The 24,086-nt window shown below is 32.2% G+C and overlaps 1 protein-coding gene across 1 annotated transcript; it reads right to left on the bottom strand.

The window, feature by feature from the left end:
- Nucleotides 1-6: 6 nt before the first annotated feature.
- On the bottom strand, nucleotides 7-23,415 carry LOC108734578 (multiple inositol polyphosphate phosphatase 1). The gene is made up of 9 exons (XM_025977328.1): nucleotides 23,222-23,415; nucleotides 6,205-6,400; nucleotides 3,960-3,978; nucleotides 3,370-3,517; nucleotides 3,176-3,295; nucleotides 2,797-2,993; nucleotides 2,128-2,306; nucleotides 1,509-1,701; nucleotides 7-1,375 (listed from the first exon to the last, which is right to left on the bottom strand). Exons 1-9 carry the CDS (start codon nucleotides 23,255-23,257, stop codon nucleotides 1,141-1,143), a joined length of 1,323 nt encoding a protein of 440 aa, XP_025833113.1. The 5' UTR covers nucleotides 23,258-23,415; the 3' UTR covers nucleotides 7-1,140.
- Between the last annotated feature and the right edge of the window lie 671 nt (nucleotides 23,416-24,086).

The following is a 24,086-nucleotide window of genomic DNA, read 5'->3' as shown; positions in this document are numbered from 1 at the left end:
ATTATATTAATTTAATTTTTTGTGCTCCGTTGAAGAACGTCATGACACTGAAATCCCTATTGGCTACTCTTGAGTTTAGTAAATCCCCTCACAACGCCCCTGTTCACGCTTGCACAGTGGCCAATTCAAATCTTTTAGTCCACCCTGTAAATATGATGCTAGTTTTCACTTTTAATTAAACTAATTAATAGAAGCCTGGAAGGGGGTAACGTAACAAATTGTTCTTAACACTTAATGGTCTTTATGCAATAGTTTTTAAACTTAATTACAAACTTTCTCTATTGTATTGACTCTTAGTAAACTGTAAATGAATGTGATATATTTATAATACAAAAATACACATTACAGCAAACACTCTAAACTTGTCGTTATTTTGTATGACTACAAACCAATTAGTTTATTAACAATAGTTTCATCAATTTTTAAGTCAAATACTAATACAAAAAAAGTTGTTTTTGATAAAACCGAGATACAGTAGTGTAGGTACAGGATACGTTTAAGTTTTTACATTAAAACATGGACGGGTACGAGAGTTGGGCAAGTAACAACTTACGTATTGTTTTAAGAGTAACATTAATTTAATTTTAAAAATGAATATCTAGTGAACTACAAAACGCTGGTGCCTACAATTTATTGTAAATAAGATACTTTGAACAATTTATAATTAGAAACAATTGGATATTCAAAATACTATTTAATACTAATTCGATCTAATGGCATTTAATTAAAACAAGACAGATGTAAATCATTAAACTGACATACAGGGTGCTCTATTAAACATTCAACTAGCGCTTGTAAGTGTACTCGCCTTTTTATTACAAGAGGGGGCAGAACCAAGAAAAAACTAAATTGTATATAATGTAAAATTAGTTTGAAACAAATTTAAACGAGTTCATAAAATTTTATGAATAATTATCTTCAGTGTAAATTCTGCACGATAAAAGAAAATATAAAAGCAAGTTCGTTTTAGTAATAAAAAGTATTTTGTATCAAGAGGGTGGGTGAGTAGCAATCTTATCTAACATCCACATATAGAAACGCAAGGGCTACTCACATTAAACACCTAGCAACAAGTTCCCTTAGTAATGTTTTAAGATGTTCCTTATTATTGATTTATTAACAAGAAAAAATCTTAATCAATTAAAGTATTAATTTAACGACTAGAATACTGAGTACAGTTAGACTAAATGAAATAACAGAGACGGACTTAATATGCGCAGCGTTTTCACAGAATTCCATGTTGCAACTTTGGGCTGCGTTTCTTAGCTTTTCTGATACAGTTTGCCATGAACATAAACCCACCTGGCATCCTGGATAATCTACAGGATTTTCGTTCAAGAAGAACATCACCCTGTGTTTGTCGCCTTGGTCACATCTTTCAAACAGAAGAAGTAAGTAATGAAAAAGTGAAAAGTCAAAAAATTTATAGAAGTAATTATTTCTATACCTGATGAAGTGATTTCATAAATCTTTAAAATATTATTGATAGATATAAGTATTGCACTCACTCATAAAGCACTGCTACCACGTTCGCTGAGAAAGGCGCAATCGAAGATGTACGCCACTGTCTTCTGGCTTGTGTGTAGTAATTATCCGCAGTTAATGGTGTGTAATCTTTTAGTAAGCCCATCGCTGTCACAAAGAGTTGTATTGTGGCAGAATGTGTGAAGTATACAGCCACTTTTTGTTCAAAGGAACTCCCTGAAATGGAATTAATTTAATTTCTGCCGTAGCCATTTCCTTTAAATAGTTCCAACTTTAATGATGTAATCTATACCAATTATATAAATTTGCTTTAAAATTATTAATGTTTTTAAAAACCTGATACTCTTTTATGCACTTGTGGCGAATTGAGAATCGAGCATAGAGATGTTCTGTTACATCCAATAGTGATAAAGGAAAATTTTCATGTAAATATAATAGAGTCACTTAATCCAATAAATGCAATTTAAGGTTTCTGAGGGGTGTTACGTTTTGCACAAAAGATTGTGAGAGTTCAGTTAGTTTAGGATAATTTTCAGAGAAACAAGAGATATTTTCAGCTAGACGTAGGTGAAAAAAAATCACATTCGGTGGACATTTTGCCTTACTTTAATGTCCAGCAAGTTGATTACCTACTAAACTTACCATTAATAGTTCTTTCAAATCGTTCATACAAATCTTTCAACGGAGGACATCCCAATTGACTATTCATCTCGTTTCCGTATCCTGTTCGATAATAATCGATCAAATCAGCGGCATATTCCAATACTTTTAACTGTTGTTTTGTAAACGCAGCACACCATGTTGATGGTCTCATAACATACCTGTACATCGAAAAGAAATAATGAAATTATACAAGTGAAAAGATCAAATAAAAATTTAATATTTCTAATTTACTCCATCATTTCGCTATTGGTTGATGGATTCTTGAGAGGGAACTGAGAGCGGTTTGAATAAATAATTTAAATTGATTTCTGGAAAATCTAAGTTCCCATTCTCAAGAAAAATCGAGAGTGTACTTTCATTATTTAGCTTTAAAACAAAGAGTGGTGTTCTATAATTTTTTGGTATTTTGGGCTTGAAATTGGTTTTTAAATAAAAATAATAAATAGGTCATTTAAGGGGAAATTTGACATCCATCATTACTAAAAAATGCAAGTCATCAAGCACCATTTAGATCCATGCTGCATGTGGAATTGAAATAGAAAACGTTCTTAATAAACATATTGCCTTCTTTTTCCCTTTACTATTAAAAACAGGTTCTATCTTTCTTGTTTCGTAATAGACAAAACAGTAAAAGTCTGTTTGACTTACCAAGCCTTCTCGTAGCGGCACATGTCGTACATATCCTCAATGACACTATCATTGAGAGTATATTTAAATCCAAGTCTTCTAAATACGGACCTCACAAGATCCTTGTACTCCTGTGTTTCTTTAAACTTATTATACTCGGTTAAAGTTTCAGGGTTATCATCAACTTCTTCTTGCCATTTAGCACAATTTTTGTATTTCTGTAATTTAATTTAACTATTTATCTGTTTGTTTTTATTCTATTTGGAAAATTAATTTCAAATTAAAAGAAAAAATAGTCGTCCAATATTAGAACAAGTCATCAAAAATGGCCCCCGATGATTTCAATACTTACAAGAGCCAACCAATATTTAATAAACAAATAATTTAAGAAAAACAATACCTGTAATAAAGGATCTTCATTTAAAACATCTGCATGCGCTTCATAAGCCTTTTCATTAAACAGACCTTCAATATAGGCTTGGTAACTGTCATGGGTCCTATCAGTATTTGTGTACTGGAACTGTAATTTATTTAAATTATTTATAATTCAAATAAAAAAAGTTACTAACACAGTAACAATTATTTAATTCTTACTTTATATGTCTGTTCAGAGTATGGCAAAGTAAGTAATTCCCTAAATCGAGTTTGGTACCGTCTCGCTAAAAATTTAAGTTCTTGAATTCCAGAAGACGTAAGATCGTTTGCTCTGTCCAATGAAATTGATTCGTTCCATCTCCACCTTTTTCAAAGGCAATAAAATTTATTTATCATAAAAATAAATGAAAAGTAAATAAATTTANTAGCAAGGAGATCGGGCTGAAACTATAGCTACAAGCTATCCAAGGATGGTACTATAGAATGTCACCTCAAGGTAGGCCTAGTGGCGTCATCTCTTGGTTAGGCCGGAAACTTATCAATCCACCCTCGTATGTAATAACAAATCCATTTAAATTCCCTTTTTCAATTATTTTTTTTTGTTAGTCCCATCTATTATTTATAAAGGATCGATAATAGTATAGAAAATATTTAGTATTACGTTAATATTATAACACCAATCGCCATTCTTATTCTTGTTTCAATCTATTCAATATGTAAACAAAACATAAGTAATCCAGAAATATACAAAAAACGTTTAGAAGGAATTTACAATATGAAATACAAAAACTGCGATCAATATTACCTACATAGGGCAGAGCCGCAGAGCTGTTAACGTTGGGTTTAAAGAACAATTAGACAAAACAAAATAGAAAAGCCTAGTGTCGTTGTCTGGTTGTTTAAATTTAATTAGAAAAGTGTTGATGATGTTTTCCTTCTACATGCTTACGAAGGTATTGAAGTAAACAAAAATAAAGACAATCTAAGAAACTCAGATTGCTGTTTTATTCTCAACTCAGACCTCTTCAGCTTAGGTTGGGTTCCCATATTTCACTCATATGGATGTTTGGGTTAGTTTGTGTAACTATTGACTGCTTCATCAGAAAGGTTTGTCTGTGAAACAATGCTTTACTTACAATTAGTCTAGTTGAGGAACGAATTTTTATGGGGAGGAAGGGATGTTTAAACAAAACGGAAATAATATTCTTTAGTTATTCATAAACATCATTAAAGACAGGATAACTTTAGGGATAAATATACAAGGGTAAAAGATTAGTATACTTAAATTTGTAGATCATATATCAGTATTAGCATCTAGTAAGGATGAATTAGAGACAGCTTTAAATAAAATGGAAGCGGTATTGATAACTCAGTATTACCTGAAAATACATAATGGTATATAGGAAACTAGATAATTCAAAATGGAAAGAACAACAGAGATATATGTAATACAGAGGATAGCGCAGGATCGAGTCGCCATCAACAGGAAGAAGTCACTTCCATGTTCGCGAGTGGTTAATTTAGAAATTCGAAATATATCTGAATAAGGCGCTGTATGGGTTTGAAACATGGACGATGGGTGCGGCGGAAAAGAAAAGGTTAGAAGCATTCTAAATGTGGTGTTACAGGCGAATGATGAGGATACCGTGGATAGAGAAGGTTAGAAATGAAGAAGTATTAGAAAGAATAGGAGAAAAGAGAGTCAATATGGATGTCAATAAGAAATAGGCGAAATAGATTGGTTGGACACATTCTCAGGCACATTAGAGGCAGAAACGGAAGTTAGGAGGGGTAAAGGTAGACCTAGGTTGGATTACTGTTCGCAAATAGTTAAGGATGTGGGTTGTTCTAGTTTTAGGGAAATGCGAAGATTAGCTCAGGATAGGAAAGAGTGGAGGTACGTGTCCAACCAGTCTTAGGACTGATGACCTTATGATGATGATGTTGATGTTGATGATGATTTATAAATATTTAATGAAATTTTCGAAATGTACCATTTTAACAATAAGAATTCATTTGGCAAAAAAATCCCCTTTTCCTTAAGTTGACTCTAAATTCCCTAGGCTTGAGAACGTTAGAATTAGTATACAGTTAAGAGAGTCAAAAATAATACTGACATTCAATTTTTGCTATTTGCACTTTCTACAGTTTGAAGATCTAATACCATTGCGTTGCAAAGCAAAGTTGTACCTATTTGAAAAATAGTTGAGTAACTTATTAGCATCTTTAGCAGTTTTACGTTAGACCATTACGAACGTACTGGGAAACGTTAGATTACTTTAACGTATTTATACATTTAATAAAGAAATGTTTAAGAAAAAGAGAAATTCAACAATGATGCCTATCGTTTTAACTGTGTCCATAATTTTACCGAATAAATGTCGAATGATATTAATGCAAATTAACATTATGCCGTTCCAGAGTAAAAATGAATACTTTTTTGCTTTTTATAATTTGCTAAAAAAGTTTTTCAGGATATGAACTCTTAGTAGATAGTCCTTTATATAATAAAAACTAAAATAGCACCCTGCGCACTCCATACCGTAAGCAAGCCAAAGACTTGAAATATTGGAATAATATCTAAAAATGCTTTCAAACTTATGATTGTAAAATTGTTTTCTTTGCTTGGCTATGGTAGGACAAAAAACGACATATCTTCATTACGTTTTAGATTAAAATGTTGTTTTGAACTGGATGATTCAAAGAACATTTTCTCAAAGTTTAGACCTCCTTTGGTGTTATACCGGGTTAAGTTAATGCTCAGAGTGGGTCAGCATATGTACCAGAACTTTGAAGGCATGGGTCCTGAAGCACCCGCACTTTAACATCCCTGGCGAAGTGTAATAAACGTATTTCTCTTCTAAATATATAGTTAGAAGTAAGAAAAGTACCTACAATGCATTGGCTTTTGAAATTTAACCTACGTACCTACCTAGGAAACTTTAAAAATTAATTTTTAAAAATTAGCTACCGTTCTCTCTTACTGAGTTTGAAATTCACTAATTGTTAATCCTTGTTCTAAAAGAGTTGAGATAAGATTGTTTTGATACTTACAAGGGACAATGTGTTGATTAGATTTCTTTCCATAGACGATCTGATATGAAGTTTTTGTGCCAAAGTACAAGTACGGTTGCTCATCAATTCTGTAACAATAGTTTTCGCAGCATTCGTTGGATTGTCCATATTGGGCGGATGAAATTGAGATAACAACCATTACTGACAAGAATACCAAAATATTTGGTGCCATGTTCTGAAAAGAAGAGTAATAATTGTTTAATCTGTTGAGAAATGAAAGATCAGTTCGTTTGTTCAATGTTTTAAGATTCTACCACATTTGCCAATATATGTAAGTAGATTGACAACCTTAACAAGATATTTAGAAGGTCCAATTGGTTTGTAACGCATATTAATATTATTAATCAGTACTGAATTTAAACTTAGTTTATTTATCCAATACAGTTCTTCCGTATGTTTACTGTATAAAGAGTTAATAAAGTGATATTGTTGTTCATCGTTTGTATCTGGTGAAGTATAGGAATCACATTTCTGAGTTTCAGAATTTTTATAAAATTCTATGTATAATGCGAAATCAAAATACATTTGTATAATCTACTTTTTCATCATCATCATAAGGTCGTCAGTCCTAAGACTGGTTGGGTACGCACCTCCATTATTTCCTATCCTGCATCTATCTTCGCATTTCTAAAACTAGAAGAACCCACATCCTTAACCATCTGCGAACAGTAATCTAATCTAGGTCTACTTCTATCCCTCCTAACTCCCGTTTCTGCCTCTAATATGTGTCTGACTGGACCTTAATGCCTGGGAAGGTGTCTTACCAACCTGTCTCGCCTGTTTCTTATTGACTTCCATGTGACTCTCTATTCTCCTATTCCCTCTAATACCTGTTCATCTCTAATCTTCTCTATCCATGGTATCCTCATCATTCGCCTGTAACACTACGTTTAGAATGCTTCTTACCGTTTCTTTTCCGCCGCACCCATCGTCCATGTTTCACACCCGTACAGCGCCGCGCTCCAAAACATACACCTTTAACAATCTTTTTCGAATTTCTAAATCAACTGTTCACTAGCATAGAAGTGACTTCTCTTAATTGAAGGCCACTGGACCCTGCACTATCCTCTGCTTTCTATCCTTACTACTCCTTCCGTCCTTAGGTACTTATCTGTCAACCTAGATACCTAAAATCAGCCACTTTTTCTAATCTTTTGTCTACTACCTTTGGACATTCGCTCTTTCCCTACTTTTTCTTTCCTTGCATACCAGTATTTCTGCTTTACTTTTATTTATTTTCATACATTACTGTTTTGTCAATACCGCTTCTATTTTATTTAAAGCTATCTCTAACTCCTCCTTGCTAGATGCTATTACTGCTCCTTCCTAGATGCTATTACTGCTATAGCATCTGCAAATCTAAGCATACTAATCTTTTCTACTTTCTTTTGAGCAAATAATTTTAAGTCCGGCTCTGGATAGTTACTGAACATTTTCGTTCACACAAGAATGTTTGATGAAGAGCCAAAGACCTGAAGACAATTAGTACCTATACTGTGAATGAACTGCTTCCTGAATTCTAAGTGAGGACGTACATATATTGCAGTTTGCTTATTAAGATTCTTCTCTCATTGCCTACGAAAGAATACTGAGATATTATTACAAACATATCCGATTTGATTTTTTGCATAGAACACTCACACATTATAACAAAAAAAAAATTAGTAAAGGAACGTTTGGTGATGTTTACTAAAATTCAATTTCTCCAATTATTTCTACATCACCCTCTAACTTTCCACCTTTGGAAGTAAAATATTTTCTCTAAAATTTAAGGGCACCACCTTCAATTGTGAGATTATAGCCTATTCAAAAAGAAAAAAAAAACAAACTAATCCGTTTACAATTGGCAAAGAAATATGTTCAAAAATAATACAGTCGAATTGAAAACCTCCTTTTTTGTTAGTTGAAAAAAAATTAATTTATTAGAATAAAAGAGCAAAATGGAAAAATGATTGTCAATTTCATTAAGTATTTAATTATTTATCACAAAAAACAATTACGAAATCGTTAAGCAATAATATATTTTCCTTGAGTGTCATATGTACCTATATAGATAAATATGTTTTTTGTTTTTATTTTTTTCTTGTTTACTTAATAAAAAATTAAATGTAGCTATACTGATGGCTATTCGGGCGCCACTTTGTTCATGACTTTATTGTAAAAATGCATTTTTTTAATAGATTTTAAGTTAGCATTGTAAAGTTTNCTATATAGATAAATATGTTTTTTGTTTTTATTTTTTTCTTGTTTACTTAATAAAAAATTAAATGTAGCTATACTGATGGCTATTCGGGCGCCACTTTGTTCATGACTTTATTGTAAAAATGCATTTTTTTAATAGATTTTAAGTTAGCATTGTAAAGTTTTTTTGTAAAATTACCAAATTAGAATTCTGAGCAAAGTTGAACACGGGAATTTCAATTAGATAATGTTGTAAAGAGATAACGTTTATAACTGCGGATGTAGCCACGGCGACTATAAAATCGCAGTGGGCTCTAGGCCTAAGAATATACATGTGCTTTTCCGTAAATTTTATTAAACTTAATGGGAAATTGGATTACTTCAATAATTTCCGAATGTGATGTCTCTAATTAAAGATAATCACTATTTATTTAATAAAATATATACAAACGATGAATTTAGCGGTAAAAGAATTAGTTGGTTGGTTGATTGGTTGGTACTATCTGGGCTAGACAACTAACATGGTAACTCTACTAGAAAATACTAATTTACTGTTAAAAACTAAAAACTGGTAGGTACTTCGACTTTCTCCTTTGCTATGATGACAAAAGTTTCTAATGGGGGTAAAATTCTTAGAATCTTTGTCGTTAAGAATATGGACACATTCAAGGCTGAGGGTTCAAATAGTCACAAAATCAGGTAAAAAATGTTATTTTGTTTGTCTTAAAGAACGTATTTCTGTTTGGTTCGAAAATAAAACAGGAAAAAAACAACGGAATATTTGAAAGTAAATATGATGTTCAATTTTGCTTACTACTACATTCATGAATTAAATAATAATATATAGAAAAAGGTAAAATGCAACCGAACGACTTGGAATGGATTCTATAGAAAAGTATAAAAACTTGAAAAGATCTGTAAAAAAGTCCAGGACAAAATATGTTTATATAATTCACAAACTGACAAAATGTGTCCCTTATAACCGACTAACTAAAATTCCAAGTGGACGAAGCCGCGAGCAGCGCTAGTTTTATACAGAGTATTCCAGTAAGAAAACTTAAAGTATTTGGAAAAATTAAAAGAAAACTTCCTAAATATTTAAATTGTTTCTATAAAATTTTATTTGGCAACCTTGTTTATTGAAATAATTGGGTCTGACCAAAAACATCAACAACTGAATCATTTACAGTAGATACCAGAATTTAATCGCTTTTGTTGTTTTCTTTCTTCAGTGTAATCATTGACACAAGAGTTATAAGTGTGCAATGTTTAACAATTTAATTCTTTCTTCAAGTAAAATTCGTGTGCCTTTTGAAATTTTTTTATAATTTTAAGTAATATCGTTTCCATTGTTAATTGTTTATCTGCTGGTACCTACTGAGTACGGAATACTTATTGGTATGAGAAGAAACATTTATGCAAACTTGGACACTGGAAAGGCAAGTTAAGAAATACTTGAAATACCTATTTAATTGAATTTGGGGAACTCAAAATAGACATGTTTAGTCTATGTACACCAAGTACCTGTACCGCAATTTCCTTTGAATTTGTGTTTTATCAATTTCTCTTAATAGTTAGTAGTACCTATAGGTAACGTACATGTGTTTCTATGTAAAGGGGCTTTAAGTGCGATCGGATAAGGAATAAGTGGTATATTGTGGTTTATTAAAATAATAATTGATTTTTCACAATAAATGGTCCTTACATATGGAGATGTGCAAAATGTTTTTTTAAAGGTATTTAATAGAACATGCAAATACTTTTTTGATTTGTTATTTCAAATATAAAATACAAAATAGATTTCCCTTTTGTATTTTAAATGCTAAATGCAAAATACGTATTCTCAAAATACTTTTTTCAAATAAATACTTTTGTAGTACCTATTTAATTTTCTATATTTACGTAAGTATTAAATATTTTTTAAGGAAAACTTGCAGGCATTTGATCGTTTTTTAAATATTGGAGTTTTCTAGACTAATAGTGGTGTTTGCACTATATCACCAGCTACGAAGATTAAGTATGACTAAGATTTTCTAGAAAATACCACAAATGGCATGGTGAACGCCATCTGTAGTACGATGCTACATTTTAGGATTACGTATGTTCCAACAAGGTCCATTTAAATATATGGATATCTACTTGCTGAAGCGAATCCCGGCGTAGCTAACCTCAACGTGATAGGCACGTTACCATAATCGAATAAAATAATTCGAAGTGGTCTGTATTCTGTCGAAACTGCCAGACGCGGATCGCGATTTCGATCTTTTTGGATCTCATCAGCGCGTCGCAGGCAGCTCCGACAGAACACAGACCAAGCTTTACCTGCTGTCTTAACAGCGCGTCTTAAAAAATACCACAAATGGCATGGTGAACGCCATCTGTAGTACGATGCTACATTTTAGGATTACGTATGCTCCAACAAGGTCCATTTAAAAATATGGATATCTACTTGCTGAAACGAATCCCGTTTCTGTCTGAAGTGATTGAGATATAGTTTTTCTATCTTTATGTTATTATGTTTTGTTTCTTCAGTTCAGCAACAAATAATTCTTCTGTATGCTTCCCTATTTGCCTTTGTCACCCGTTTTAATTGGAAAAAAGAGACTGATGCTAAAATAGTTTTTTTAGCGTGAAAGATCAGAGCCAAAATAGGGTTTGCAAATAATTTTATTGATGTAAAATCAACATCAATCATTTTATATCAAAATATTTACAACCCTATTTTGTTTCTGAACTTTTACACACTGTAATAAGAGACAGAAATGGAATCCATAATTTCTTTAGCTTTGGGTTCAACAAACAAGTTTTTCGAATCGTTTTCTAAGAATTTTGGATTCCACTCATTTATTAGCACATATTGTGGAAACAGTTTTCAGTTTTACACAGCTGGCGTATATCAATTTGATATTGTTGATATCAATTTGGAACTCCAAAATTACATGGACAATGACATTGAGACCGGAAACAATATCGATCCAATATTTTAGATTATTCATTTCCAACGAGTTTAGAATTTTTTGGGCTCTCTTCTATTAAAGAATTTGAAGGCATTCATGGAATGTCTCTTTGCCCTTCTTTTAAGCTTGTAATACCTTTAATGGCCAATGTGAGCAACATTCATTCATCATTTTATGTAATGTTTGATCGGTAATACTAGCAAAACTTTTAACGGCAAAAATGTNTGTATTCTCTATCGGTATTCACTTCTAAATCACCTAGCGAATCTTCTATTAATTCGTCGTCTAAATCAATATCGGCCACATCCGGTCCTGCTAAATAATCTTCGTATATTAGGTCGTGGGCATTGTGATTTTCCTTGCATTTGGATCCAGGCTGGCATGATACGTGTGTCTTATGTTTGCAATTGGATGTTTGACACTTGGGACCGTTTTTGTGCCCTTTACAACCACAACTCTTACTCACACGTATCAGTTTATCGTTTTTAACATGTTCATCATCTGGAAAGTCATGCTTTCTAAGCACACCCTCTTGACTTCTTGGAAAAATGTCAACATTCATACGACGTGGTTTCTCTTCACCAATGTAGTTAGTGTCTCTTCTAAATTGGGTATTGTGATACTTGTTATAGTCAATATGGGGTTTATCGTCCCATTCATTTCTCCTGCGATATATGCTCTCTATTCGTCTTGGAAGAGTCCTTTTTCTCCGTCTGTCAAAAAGTCTTTTCTTACGATAATATTGCTTGGCGTACATGTACGGGAAAGCGTCGTTTTCAGGTCTTGCAGGAACAATATGCTTGTTATTTACTGAACGTGTACTTTTATCGTTGTAAAAATTATTCTTATCTTGCCTTGGATACATGTATCCATTCCGAAACTTTTTCTGTGGAACGAGAAGGTTTACTAAATGAGTTTGAAACCAGAGTTGTGCTCGGGTACTGATAAAATTTCCTTTTTGTATTTTAAATGCTAAATGCAAAATACGTATTTTCAAAATACTTTCTTCTCTACCTATTTAATTTTCTACATTTACTTAAGTTTTAAAAAAACCTTGAAGGCATTTGCTCATTTTTTAAATACTGGAATTTTTCTAGACTAATGGTGGTGTTTGGCTTAGCTGTGATTTTTCTGTTTGAAGTGATTGAGATATAGTTTTTCTATTTTTGTTACAGTTTCTTCAGTTCAACAACAAATAATTCTTCTATATGCTTTCTTATTTGCTTTCGTCACCGTTTTAATTGGAAAGAAGACACCAGATACCAAAGTAGTTTGTTTAGCGTGAAGTATCAGAGCCAAAATAGGGTTGCAAATAATTTTATTGATGTAAAATCAACATCAATCATTTTATATTAAAATATTTACAATCCCATTTTGTTTCGGATCTTTTACGCATTGTAATAAGAGAAAGAAATGGAATCCATAGTTTATGCAGCTTTGGGTTCATCCAATAAGTGAATTTTTTGGAATCCTTTCCTAACGTTTGATCGGTAATACTAGCAAAACTTTCAATGGGAAAAATTGTATTTTGTATTTTACAAATAGAAAATACGTTTGGAAAAGTATTTTAAATAAAATACAAAATGCTTTTCTCAAAAAAGTAATTAAATGCAAGATAAAAATAACTATTTTTTATTTTGTATTTGCATTTTAAATGCAAGTATTTCTGTTTACATAATACTTCAACAGAAATAAACAAAAATAACTAGAATGTATTCTAAAAATAATTAGTGTCCTTAATTTAAAATATTACATAATTTGGAAGAAGGTTCAGGACTGAATACTTAATAATCTTCAGAGATAAATACAAATAAGAAATTATAAACTAATTACACTTCCTTAAATAATTCACTTGTACAAATTCTGTCCCTCCCTTTTGATACGGTTTTTATACATAATACGTAATTTCCAATTTCTGTTAAAAATATACTCTGTATTTAATACCCAAACAAAACTTGATAAAGTTACAATGCAACGAAACAATTGTCATTTCAGTAAAATAAATATGAAAATTATACGAATTGTGCTGCTTTATTTAAAAAAAAAATGATCCATGTACTTATTAATATTTAAATATTTTCGGTATTTCAAATAAAATGTAATTGCGTAGACGAAGTAGAAAAATTCTTATCTGTAGTTGCGGGCTGACTAATAATAATTGACGGGAAATGCATGTAAATACTTTATGATATACAGTGCAAATTCTCGAGGTATTATAACGGAATTCTTTATCGGAAAAGTAATTGTAATAACAGCCCATTATCAATTTTGTTTCATTGTTAACAGATTAAAAATTACATTTGTAAAATTCTGTTTCTTTCTTTTGATAGGAAACTATTTAAAACGAAGATGATTAAATCCTTATATATGTACGTTTGGTTATTTTTTTCTTTTTTTAAAGACGACTCTTTCGTATACAGGATGTTTCTTAAAAAAATAGCAAGCTTGCAGTAGGTGATAGAGCATTATAAAGAAAGGAATTTAAGTAAATGTTTAGTGGTCTGAAAGTCGACCGCTTTCGAGAAAAATCTATTTCAAATACAGTCCGGTCCTGGAAGGATCACGCAGGGAAATACAACATTGCAGCGCCGCATCCGAGTTATACAAGTATTTCTTTTGTATTTTGTGTTCTTAATACCATGTCGCGGTGTACATACTTTAAATAGTAATGTATACTATCAGCGATGAACAAAGTCGTTATTTAATTAATTGTAATCGCAATGTACATTATGTGTAGTAGTGTAATAATAAGTTGCTAATATTTATTTTATTATTAGTCGTTCCACAACCGTCACAGTTTACATTTTTCATCAATGTAGTTGCCTAATTGTTATCGCAATTTCTCTATACGCTGTCAATTCACAGCCAGGGCCGGTTTCGAATTGCAACTGGTTTTCTTAGGAATTTATTCTCACCCTTAACTACGCTGCTTTACTCACTATGCGATTCTCTATATACTTCAAAGCTTACTAGTTATTTCAGAAACGCACTTTATAATAACAAGCTGATTTATTTAACTAAAAAAGAGTAATGATACTGAGAATATTAATCCAATAAGACCGATAATATGTAGAAGAGGGAGTCAAACTAGTAATATAAAAACATTTCAACACAGAAATAACGTTTTCCAATAAAATTACATTAAGTACTTGTTCATGTTATTGTTAAAAACACTTAAAAATAAAAAAATCACAGAATAGGATAATAATTTTACTTTAAACGAATTTATTCTTGTCTTGCAATCTTTTCATGTAAAGCATATTATCGATCGATTTCAATCGATAAATTAGTTTAAAGCTTATTAATGTCGGCAATATGTACCTGTAATACCTGTAGGAACATCCTTTTATCTAGCTGAATTGAGACGTCAATTCTGAATAAAATCACACAAAATAGGTTTTTTATTGATAGTAGAAACTGAGAAACATTAATTATTGTGAGGAAATTGATATTTTCCCGTGTTAAATATATGGAAAATCGTTCCAGTGGGGCATTTTTCCGGCATTTAAAAATTTCGGATTTCTTTTCTGTTAAGTGTAGGTAAGTAATAGTTTCCCCCTTCCCCTATTTTTTTTTGTCTGGAATTATTTACGGCCGAAAAAATGACTATCCGGAGAATTCGATGCGGAAAATTATCCGGGAACTATGGATAATGACGTATGCTCTTTGCCTTTGCGACAAACTTGTTATAAAGATATAATATTTTTCTTATTGCCAGTAGCGGTGTTAGGGTAGGGCGCGGTTGGGCGATCGCCCAGGGCGCCGGACAAAAGGGGCGCCGCAGGCGCCCTCCACCTCATTCTCAAAATTAAGCGGACGGAAGCCCTAAATTAAGTGGATTTTTTTTATGTTGGCAACACTTGAACGGAACGTAATCCGTTCGATCGGAGTTTATTTTACAGGGAATCCCCAATCAAAGAAAAACACATTGTCTATCTCCTTTTTGCCCGATCAAAATGTGGTTACACCTATTTTTGTTTTAAATTTCATCAAAGATCGCTACTTACAAGAACTGTATCCAAATGTATGGATAGCATTGCGAATATTACTGACTATACCTGTAACGGTTGCTAGCGGGGAGCGGAGTTTTTCAAAGCTGAAGCTGATAAAAACCTATCTTCGATCAACAATATCTCAATCTAGATTGACAAACTTAGCAACTTTGTCAATTGAAAACGAAATTGCTGAAAACATAGACTTTGATAACCTTATAAAAGAGTTTGCTGATAGAAAGNAAAACTTTTAATTTTTTATCTGCTTTTAATTCCAATTTTTTATGGTTAATTATTAGATGCTTTTAGATTTCAATTACTGTTTTTTACATACTGTTAGACTTTCTTAAATATCAAACGAACAACCTATCGAAAATGAATTTTAACTGTCCTCAAGAATGTTTCTTTAAATGCCAACATAGGTAAATACAGGTAAGTGCTTTCTAGAAACTGGTTACGGATGGGCTTTAAAATGTATGGGCTACCGCGGTCTTTATTAAATCTTAAGAATCTTAAGGAATAGGTAAAAAAATATTTAATTTATTTAAAAAAGTTACTTTATATATCTAACTAGATATTAAATAATAAACAGTAAATTATTTTATTGATATATTAATCACTACTGGTCGGTCGTCCTTCATTATCTGCATAAACCGAATGACATCACTGCTGAACGATTTCAGATTAGATAACCAGCCGACTTACGATTAGTTACGTTGCTCAACACGATATCATCATAAATATCATCATATACAACAAGGATTACGACTGTCGGCGATATTACAACATTTTATACGAATTTCCCACCACTTTTCACCTACGTCCTTACTGTTTTATTTCTACAATATTACATTTATACAAACACACAGCGATCACCGCATATTTCGTTTGTATCATCGCAACAGTTAAACAAAATCTTTATCGTTAATTGTTGCAACGCTACATTGTTACATTTATTCAGTTTTTATAGAGCGTGCACGGTTATTTATCATTATTATTATCATTTCTTTCGTTTGTTTTGTAAATTGTGTAGTAGAACTTTGTCCGGTATTTTTTTATAGTAATTATAAAACTACATTTACCATTCATTAATTAATGTAGGTAGTGAAAAGTGAATCCACTATTATAAGCCACGCCCTACGACGTATGTTGTATAGTTCAACCGGTCGTCGGTCCAACAACTACATACGAATAGTAGTGTAGAGTTTAGAGTAGTAGTACGCCTGACTGACTTACTTTTAAGTCTATTACATATACTTTAATACAAACGTACAGTGTTTGTAAGTAAACTCGTGCTCAAGTGCGATAGTGCAAGTCGCTCGATTCAGGAGAGATTCTGGATAGTATTTCACAGAAAAAAATCGCATAACTTCCAAGGTGAGTGTTAAATGCCATGACGAATAGTTTTGGTTTGTTTCGATACCTTTTTTTAGTCACGTTTGTGTTATAACGAAAAGAAACTGTGCATTTGGTGTGTTTGTTTACTGTATATGTTTGAATTTCTTGATGTGTAGGCAATAGTTCAGTAGTAGTAGTACCTAGTAGTGATTTATTTTTGGACGAAGAAATTTTGCTTATGAAATTCGGCTGTTTACTGTATAGTACGTATCTGAAATGCTTTCCTATATCTCTTTTCTCAAACTATTTTTGAACTATTAGGTATTATTTTGTGGTTATTGCAATAACATGTTGGAAGAAACAACTAAAATAAAAAAAAAACTGTAACAATTCAAATTAGGTATTCAATAATATACATTCGAATTTTTTATTGTTTAACATTTATTTCAAACTCTTTAACTCGAATATTTCCGTTTCTGTAAGTCGAAAGTTTGTCTTGAATTTTCCCTCACTCGAACATAACTGGTTGAATTAATGATGTTCGAGTTACAAATGTTTGACTGTATGAACTATTAAACGGGGAATATGTCAGGAATCTCAAAATTTTTGGTGATTTAAATTTACAAAACTGTACAACAAAATTGTTTAATACTAAAAACTTGATAAAAAACCGTAATAAAACGACTGTTTACTGTAGCAATACGTCACATTACTATCATAGTTGTGATAAAAAAGTAACATTAATTAAATATCTAAATCAGTTTATAACCGTAATCTTTTCTGAATAAACCATTTCTAAATTTTGTTCTCTTTGTACCGTATATAAAGGAAAATAACTCTCTATAATGAAAGAAAGTACTCGGTTTATGTAGTTACAATGAATCAATGCTGATACTTAAATGCATACATCCAAAAGTTACTAACTATAACGTATCAAAAAAAAATCGTCAAATTTCGATTTTTTCCTTTCATTTTATTACCTAAATAGAAATCACCGTACTGTAGCATAGATTTTTTTGTTTAAAGGTGTTAATATATAGATATTCAGATTAAATTTAGTGTTGACGCTATAAGCTGCATGTTTTATAAGCCTGACGTTATTTCATTGTAATAAACTTTCCATAAATAAGTATTCGAGTTGGGAAGAATAATATACCTAAACGAAAAACACAAATAATTTTTGGAAATCCTAATTTTTGCTAGAATTTTCGTTTCTTACTATTTTGTACTCAATTAATATTTCTTGTAATTTTTTATTGATAAGGAGAATTAAAAATATAAAAACTTAATTGTTTCTTGCTAATAGCATTTTCGAAATTTATTTGAATAGCAACTTTGTAACCTATGTAGGTAGTACTAAACTCATCCCGCAAACTTCATCATCATCATAAGGTCGTCAGTCCTAAAACTGGTTGGACTCCACTATTTCCTATCCTCAGCTAATCTCTGCAGTTCCCTAAAACTAGAACAACCCACATTCTTAACTGGGAACACTAATCTAATCTATGTCTACCTCCACCCCTCCTAACTCCCGATATGACTCTGACTAGACCTTTTGCCTGAGACGGTGTCCTACCAACCCATCTCGCTTATTTCTGATTGACTTCCATAGAGTCCTCTGTTCTCCTATTCTTTCTAATACTTCTTCATTTCTAACCTTCTCTATACACGGTATCCTCATCTTTCGCCTGTAATACCGCATTTCGAACGCTTCTAACCTTTTCTTTTCCGCCACGCCCACCGTTCATGTTTCGCACCCGTACAGCGTCACGCGAACATAGAAATTCCTTTTTTTTATTGAAGGCATTCGACCCTGTTGAACACGTTTTCGGTTTTTAAATTAGAAATTGGGTAATCTTCATGATTCAAGCAGATTGAATTGGGGCTCGAGCGATATGTATCTTTTTGGAAAGCATAAGTCAAGACATTTAGATTATCAATTTTAGCAATAAATGTTGTAATTGATAAAAATAAAAGTTAAGGATAAGTATAATCATTAAATAATGATTTAAAAAACACGAGTCATTGCAAATGAGAATGGCAAAAAATTGGCGTCAATCAAAAAAAGTTCCACTTCTAACGATTTGATTTTGAATTGAAAAATTTCTTTTTTATGCCTTAAAAATTGCAAATAAAAACGGTGATTTTATTTGTTTATATGGGTAGAGTTTTCTTGCTTATGTAAACATGCCATTATTAATATTACTTCCCATTAATGAGCTTAATTTTGTCGAAGGTTATTTTTATTACTTAAACAAATTTGCTAATGATGCAACTATTTATTGCGGTAGTAGGTGTCGGTTGTAATACACCTGTAATAATTGTTTACTTCATAATCATTATTAAAAAAGGTATAAGCTCGTTAGTAAAAATGTCACAGACTTACAATTGGTACATGTCTACATACATATGCGCATGTGAAATAATGATTCTACATATATTCCTACACCTTTGTTTAATCAGGGCACAAAAATGTGATAACTTAAGCTTTCTGTTTATTTATTACGAGAATTTTATAGCCCCTTTGGGTATGTGTGTATGTACATATTTAAGTTAATAACGTATTCCATCATACGAATTTGACACAAAATATATAAAATGCAGAATCATATAAAATTAACCAATCTAAGTTTCTGTTATTTTAAAATTTTTAATTTATTATATTAATAAACATCTAGATAGTGCATTAGTGAATTAATTTTTCAATTACCTAATTTTAACCACTACAGATAACTTAATGAGGCAAGAGCTTAGCGTAGCTTAGTGATAAAGTACTGGTGTATAATAGCAGAGGTCCGGGTTCAATTCCCGGCGAGGGAGTGACAACAGTAACAATTTTTCTTCATTAATTTGAGGTTATCTGCAGTGGATAAAGTTAATTAAAAAAATTAATTTACTAAATGCATTGAATTTAACCCTACCAAAATTCATATTGTCTCATATTTAGACAGTATTTAAAGATTACCAAGAAAAAAGTTAATATAATTAATTAGGTGTGAACATACATGAGAATATGTAATTATGTACTAATTATTAGATTTTAATAGGAACGGATTAAGTTTGCGGTCAGTAATTTATCGAAACTACCAGATGTGGGTCGGGATTTCGATCTTATTTGTACCTTAATAAAGCCCTTGACCCGTTTAAAATATAGCAGAAAATTACGTAAAGTTAATTAAAGTAAAGTAACAAACTTTCGCATTACTGCCAACTTTATTTTTTACGGATGCGTATAGGATTATAAAGTTATGATTGGAAAAAACAATACAAACGAAGTGAGTGCTTTTGTGATAATTTCCATCAGTATTGTACGAAAATAAATAAAAGTAAAACAAAAATACTGGTATGCAAGGAAAGAAAAAGTAAGGGAAAGAGCGAATCTAAAGATAGGAGACAAAAAATTGAAAGAAGTGGCTGATTTTAGGTTAGGTTAGGTTTCAGATAAGTCAGGACCGAAGGAGTAATAGGGATATAAATCAGAGGGTAGCGCAGGGCCGAGTCGCCTTCAGTAAGAAGAAGTCACTTCTATGCTTGCGAACGATTAATTTATAAATTCGAAAAAGATTGTAAAAGGTGTTGTTTGGAGCGAGGTGCTGTACGGGTGTGAAACATAGACGGTGGGCTCGGAGGAAAAGAAAAGGTTAGAAGCGTTCGAAATGTGGTATTATAGACGAATAATGAGGATAACGTGGATAGAGAAGGATAGAAATGAAAAGGTATTAGAAAGAATAGGAGAACAGAGGACTCTATAGAAGTTAGTCAATAAAAAATAGGCGAGATAGGTTGGTAGGACACCTTCTCAGGCATGAAGGTCTAGTCAGAGACATATTAGAGGCAAAAGCAGGAGTTAGGAGGGGTAGAGGTAGACCTAGATTAGATTACTGTTCGCAAATAGTTAAGAATGTGGGATGTTTTAATTTTAGGGTCCAAGATTAGTTCAGAATAGGAAGGAGTGGAGGTTCGTATCCAACCAGTCTAAGGACTGACGACCTTATGACATTTATGACATCCACCTGTCACCTGTCCGGCCATATTTAATTTAACCTACAAAATTTTTAGTAAAATGATCATAATTATTCAATTTTAAAAATTCTAATTACAATGTTACCTGAACAGCAAGATTCTATAAACGGCGAAAAAGATGGGAGACCCCGATTAAAAAATAGAACTGCATTGTTGTGTAACAGAGTGGTTTGCACCCGGCTGGTATGGAGTCATTTAATTTTACAATAATTATAGGCGAAAATATAATTGAAAACGCAATTATACGACTAAAGTTAACAGAAGTCAATTTAAGAAGACGAAAACCGTCTCAGTCTCTCTGAGAATGGTACCTTCGGTCGTAAAGAGATTTAATATGAGAGCTAGGTTACGTCAACCGGTATATGAACAAATTGTAGGGTAACGTTTCCAAATAATACAGATGGGCATTATGTTTCTAAGTAGAAGACAGCAGGCTTGGGACAAGAAGTACCTACATGCAGAGGGTGAAAGTACCCTATCGTTTTAAATTATGTTATCTTAATCGTTACAGAAATGAGGAGTTCGGTATACTTAACTGAATTCCTCATGGGTAGACTATGAAATATTGATAGCAAATAAACTTCAAGGATATTGCGATTATCAAATTTCCCGCTCTTTCCAAATTGCTGAGGTCAAAAATATGTATTTCCATTAAAGAAGTACTTGATCCACAAATGAAGATGAACTTTTTCCGAAGTAACGAAATATGATAACCAATTAAGATATTTCATGTTTTTTGTAATATTTTTGTCGACTTTACCCTTGTTCGTCATCTTTTTTATTCTAACTGGTGATGAGCAAACACAAGACCAAGGGAAGGTCAATATTAGCCTTTCTGGTCCTGCTTTTAGACAAAACGTCATGGTCTTGTCTTGTTCTTCAAGACGAATGTTTCAGAAATGAATATAAAATAATTTTCTTTTCAATCGGCCAAATTTGATTATTTAGGAACACGCCGCGATGTCACAATATAGTTACACTTTCAGAACAGTTTGAACATGATAAATGTAAATAGGCGAGCTATTAAAAAAATATCTAATTTCACACAAAATACAACTTTTGGGGCACCCAGTACGTCTGTTGCTTATTCAAGATTACCCTATTATTATTATAATTTACATTCTAATGAAGAATATTGCTATATAATTTTCACTGAGTCATTTCATTATATTTAGCAACTGTATTAGAATTTAGGTGAGAATTATGCGTGAATCTTGCTATATGCCTTGCTCCAGGTCTTCTGGTCTTGCTAAATTTCAAAACCAATACAAGGCAACGCAAAAATGTGAGACCAAGACTGTTTTGCTCGTCACTAGTAGGAAATTCAAATAAGTATAGCAAGGTCTACATTTATGTACACAACATAGATGACATAATTTAAAGAAAAAATAGGGTGCTCTCATCTTCTGTCTTTACCCCCTGAGCTTAGGGGGCTGTTTGCCTGCGAAGAAACGTAATATCCCCTCATTATCCGAACATGTCACCGTAAAATTTGTCCATTTTCTGGATGACGTTGAAATCTCGCATCTTATGAGAGTGGACTTCAGGGGTGCGTTCAGAATTATAACCCAGCATACTGGCCATTGCTGATAACGTCATCAATTGACGCCATACTGTTTATTCGTTCCGAAATACAGTGGCCAGTGCGTTCACGTCAAATTGACGCCATATTGAGAATAGTCTTTGTACTCGTTTACAATAATTTTGCTCCGAAAGTTATTAAACTTTCTTGTAATAGAAAATTCCTCAAGGTTTGATGCAAACACGCCCGTTTGATATACTACTACGTCACGCTTGTCTCACCACTACAATATGGTGGCACACCAGTACAATATGGCGTCAATTCATAACGTCATCAGCACTGGCCAGTATACTGGATTATATTTCGGAACATACCCGTTGTTCACGTAAAAAAAGTTCCGTCGAAAATTATATAATCTCAGATTCTTCTCATCTAGTAATATTTGCAGTGTATTTCAAATGCTTGAAAGGGCTTAAAAAATGTATCTATTTGACAAACTAAATCTACTTCGTAGAGTATGTAAGTGACAGACAAGTAGACGAAGATTACCCCATACAGGCAGTCAGGCGGGCAGACAAAGAGACAGACAGACACAGACAGAAACAGACAGATACAGACAGATACAGACAGATACAGACAGATATAGACAAACATAGACAAACATAGACAGACACAGACAGACATAGACAGACACAGACAGACATAGACAGACACAGACCGACGCAGACAGACAATGACTGACGCAGAAAGATACGTAGAGACACTGACAGACACATACAGTCAGGCAGGCAGACAGACAAAAACCTTTTTAAGGGTCAATTGTACATATTTTAATGGCATAGAAATAACCAAATGAGCTTAAAGGAGGTAGTTATGCATTTCGATATTGTCCACACTTTTATTTAAACATGTGTATACATTCACGTATGTAGGTAGGTATGTATAAATGAATGGACGTATAGATTAGTTTTGGAAGCACATACCTGATTAATAAATAATTGTTTAATCTTCCATAACATACAATGGCACTAAGTGAACTAATTAGTTACTTAGTACAAACAGTTGATATCAATAAAAATCTACTTTTTATCAGTGAAAATTACACTAGTGACAATTATCGATAAACAATATCAATTATAACTGTTTTAAGAACACTTTACATCAATGGACACGTAACGATAATTTGATTTGGTTTTTTCATGTTTTATTTGTTAAAATCTTTTTTTTTTTGGTCGATTCTTTATTAAAGATTTTTTTTATTTACTTTAGAATTTTGAATGGAGAATTAATTGTAAAACGTTTTCGTAAATGATTGATCTTAGCCGAAATAGTAGTTGCTTGACCCTTTCTTGCATTCATTTGTGCAACATAGGTATGAGTTTTTCTGTTTTAAAATATTATTCTTTAACGACAAACTCATCTCCCTGTAATGAAACGTAAGTCAAAATAAGAACGTCATTATGTGTATGGCAATTCAGGATTTCCCCACAGGTACCTCGAAAATTGTAGCCATCCTGGCAAATTATCCTAAACAACACCATATGTTTCAGTATGTTGTAGATCACTTTTAAATGTTATCATTCCGTATTTATATTTAAAAAAAATCCAAAGTGATTCTTATAGGCTGCAGAAAATGTTTAAATCGATTTATATACTTATTTGTAGATATAGAGATTTTTTCCTTTCAGTTCTTTTTTTTTATTTCAGATGGGAAACCCACTCAACTCAATCTTGTGGCTTATTGTCTTAATTTTCATATCATTCTTTGTTGCTGGATTTTGCGCAGGATGGTATATACTTCTGTATCCTATTACAGTTTGTATAAGTGGTTTATCGGTAAGTCTGTAA

Source organism: Agrilus planipennis, unplaced genomic scaffold (genome assembly GCF_000699045.2).
Source record: "Agrilus planipennis isolate EAB-ADULT unplaced genomic scaffold, Apla_2.0 scaffold89, whole genome shotgun sequence".
NCBI classification, from domain to species: domain Eukaryota; kingdom Metazoa; phylum Arthropoda; class Insecta; order Coleoptera; family Buprestidae; genus Agrilus; species Agrilus planipennis.
The sequence above is the reverse complement of the archived record's forward strand: the minus strand, read 5'-3'. Positions and strand labels throughout refer to the sequence as shown.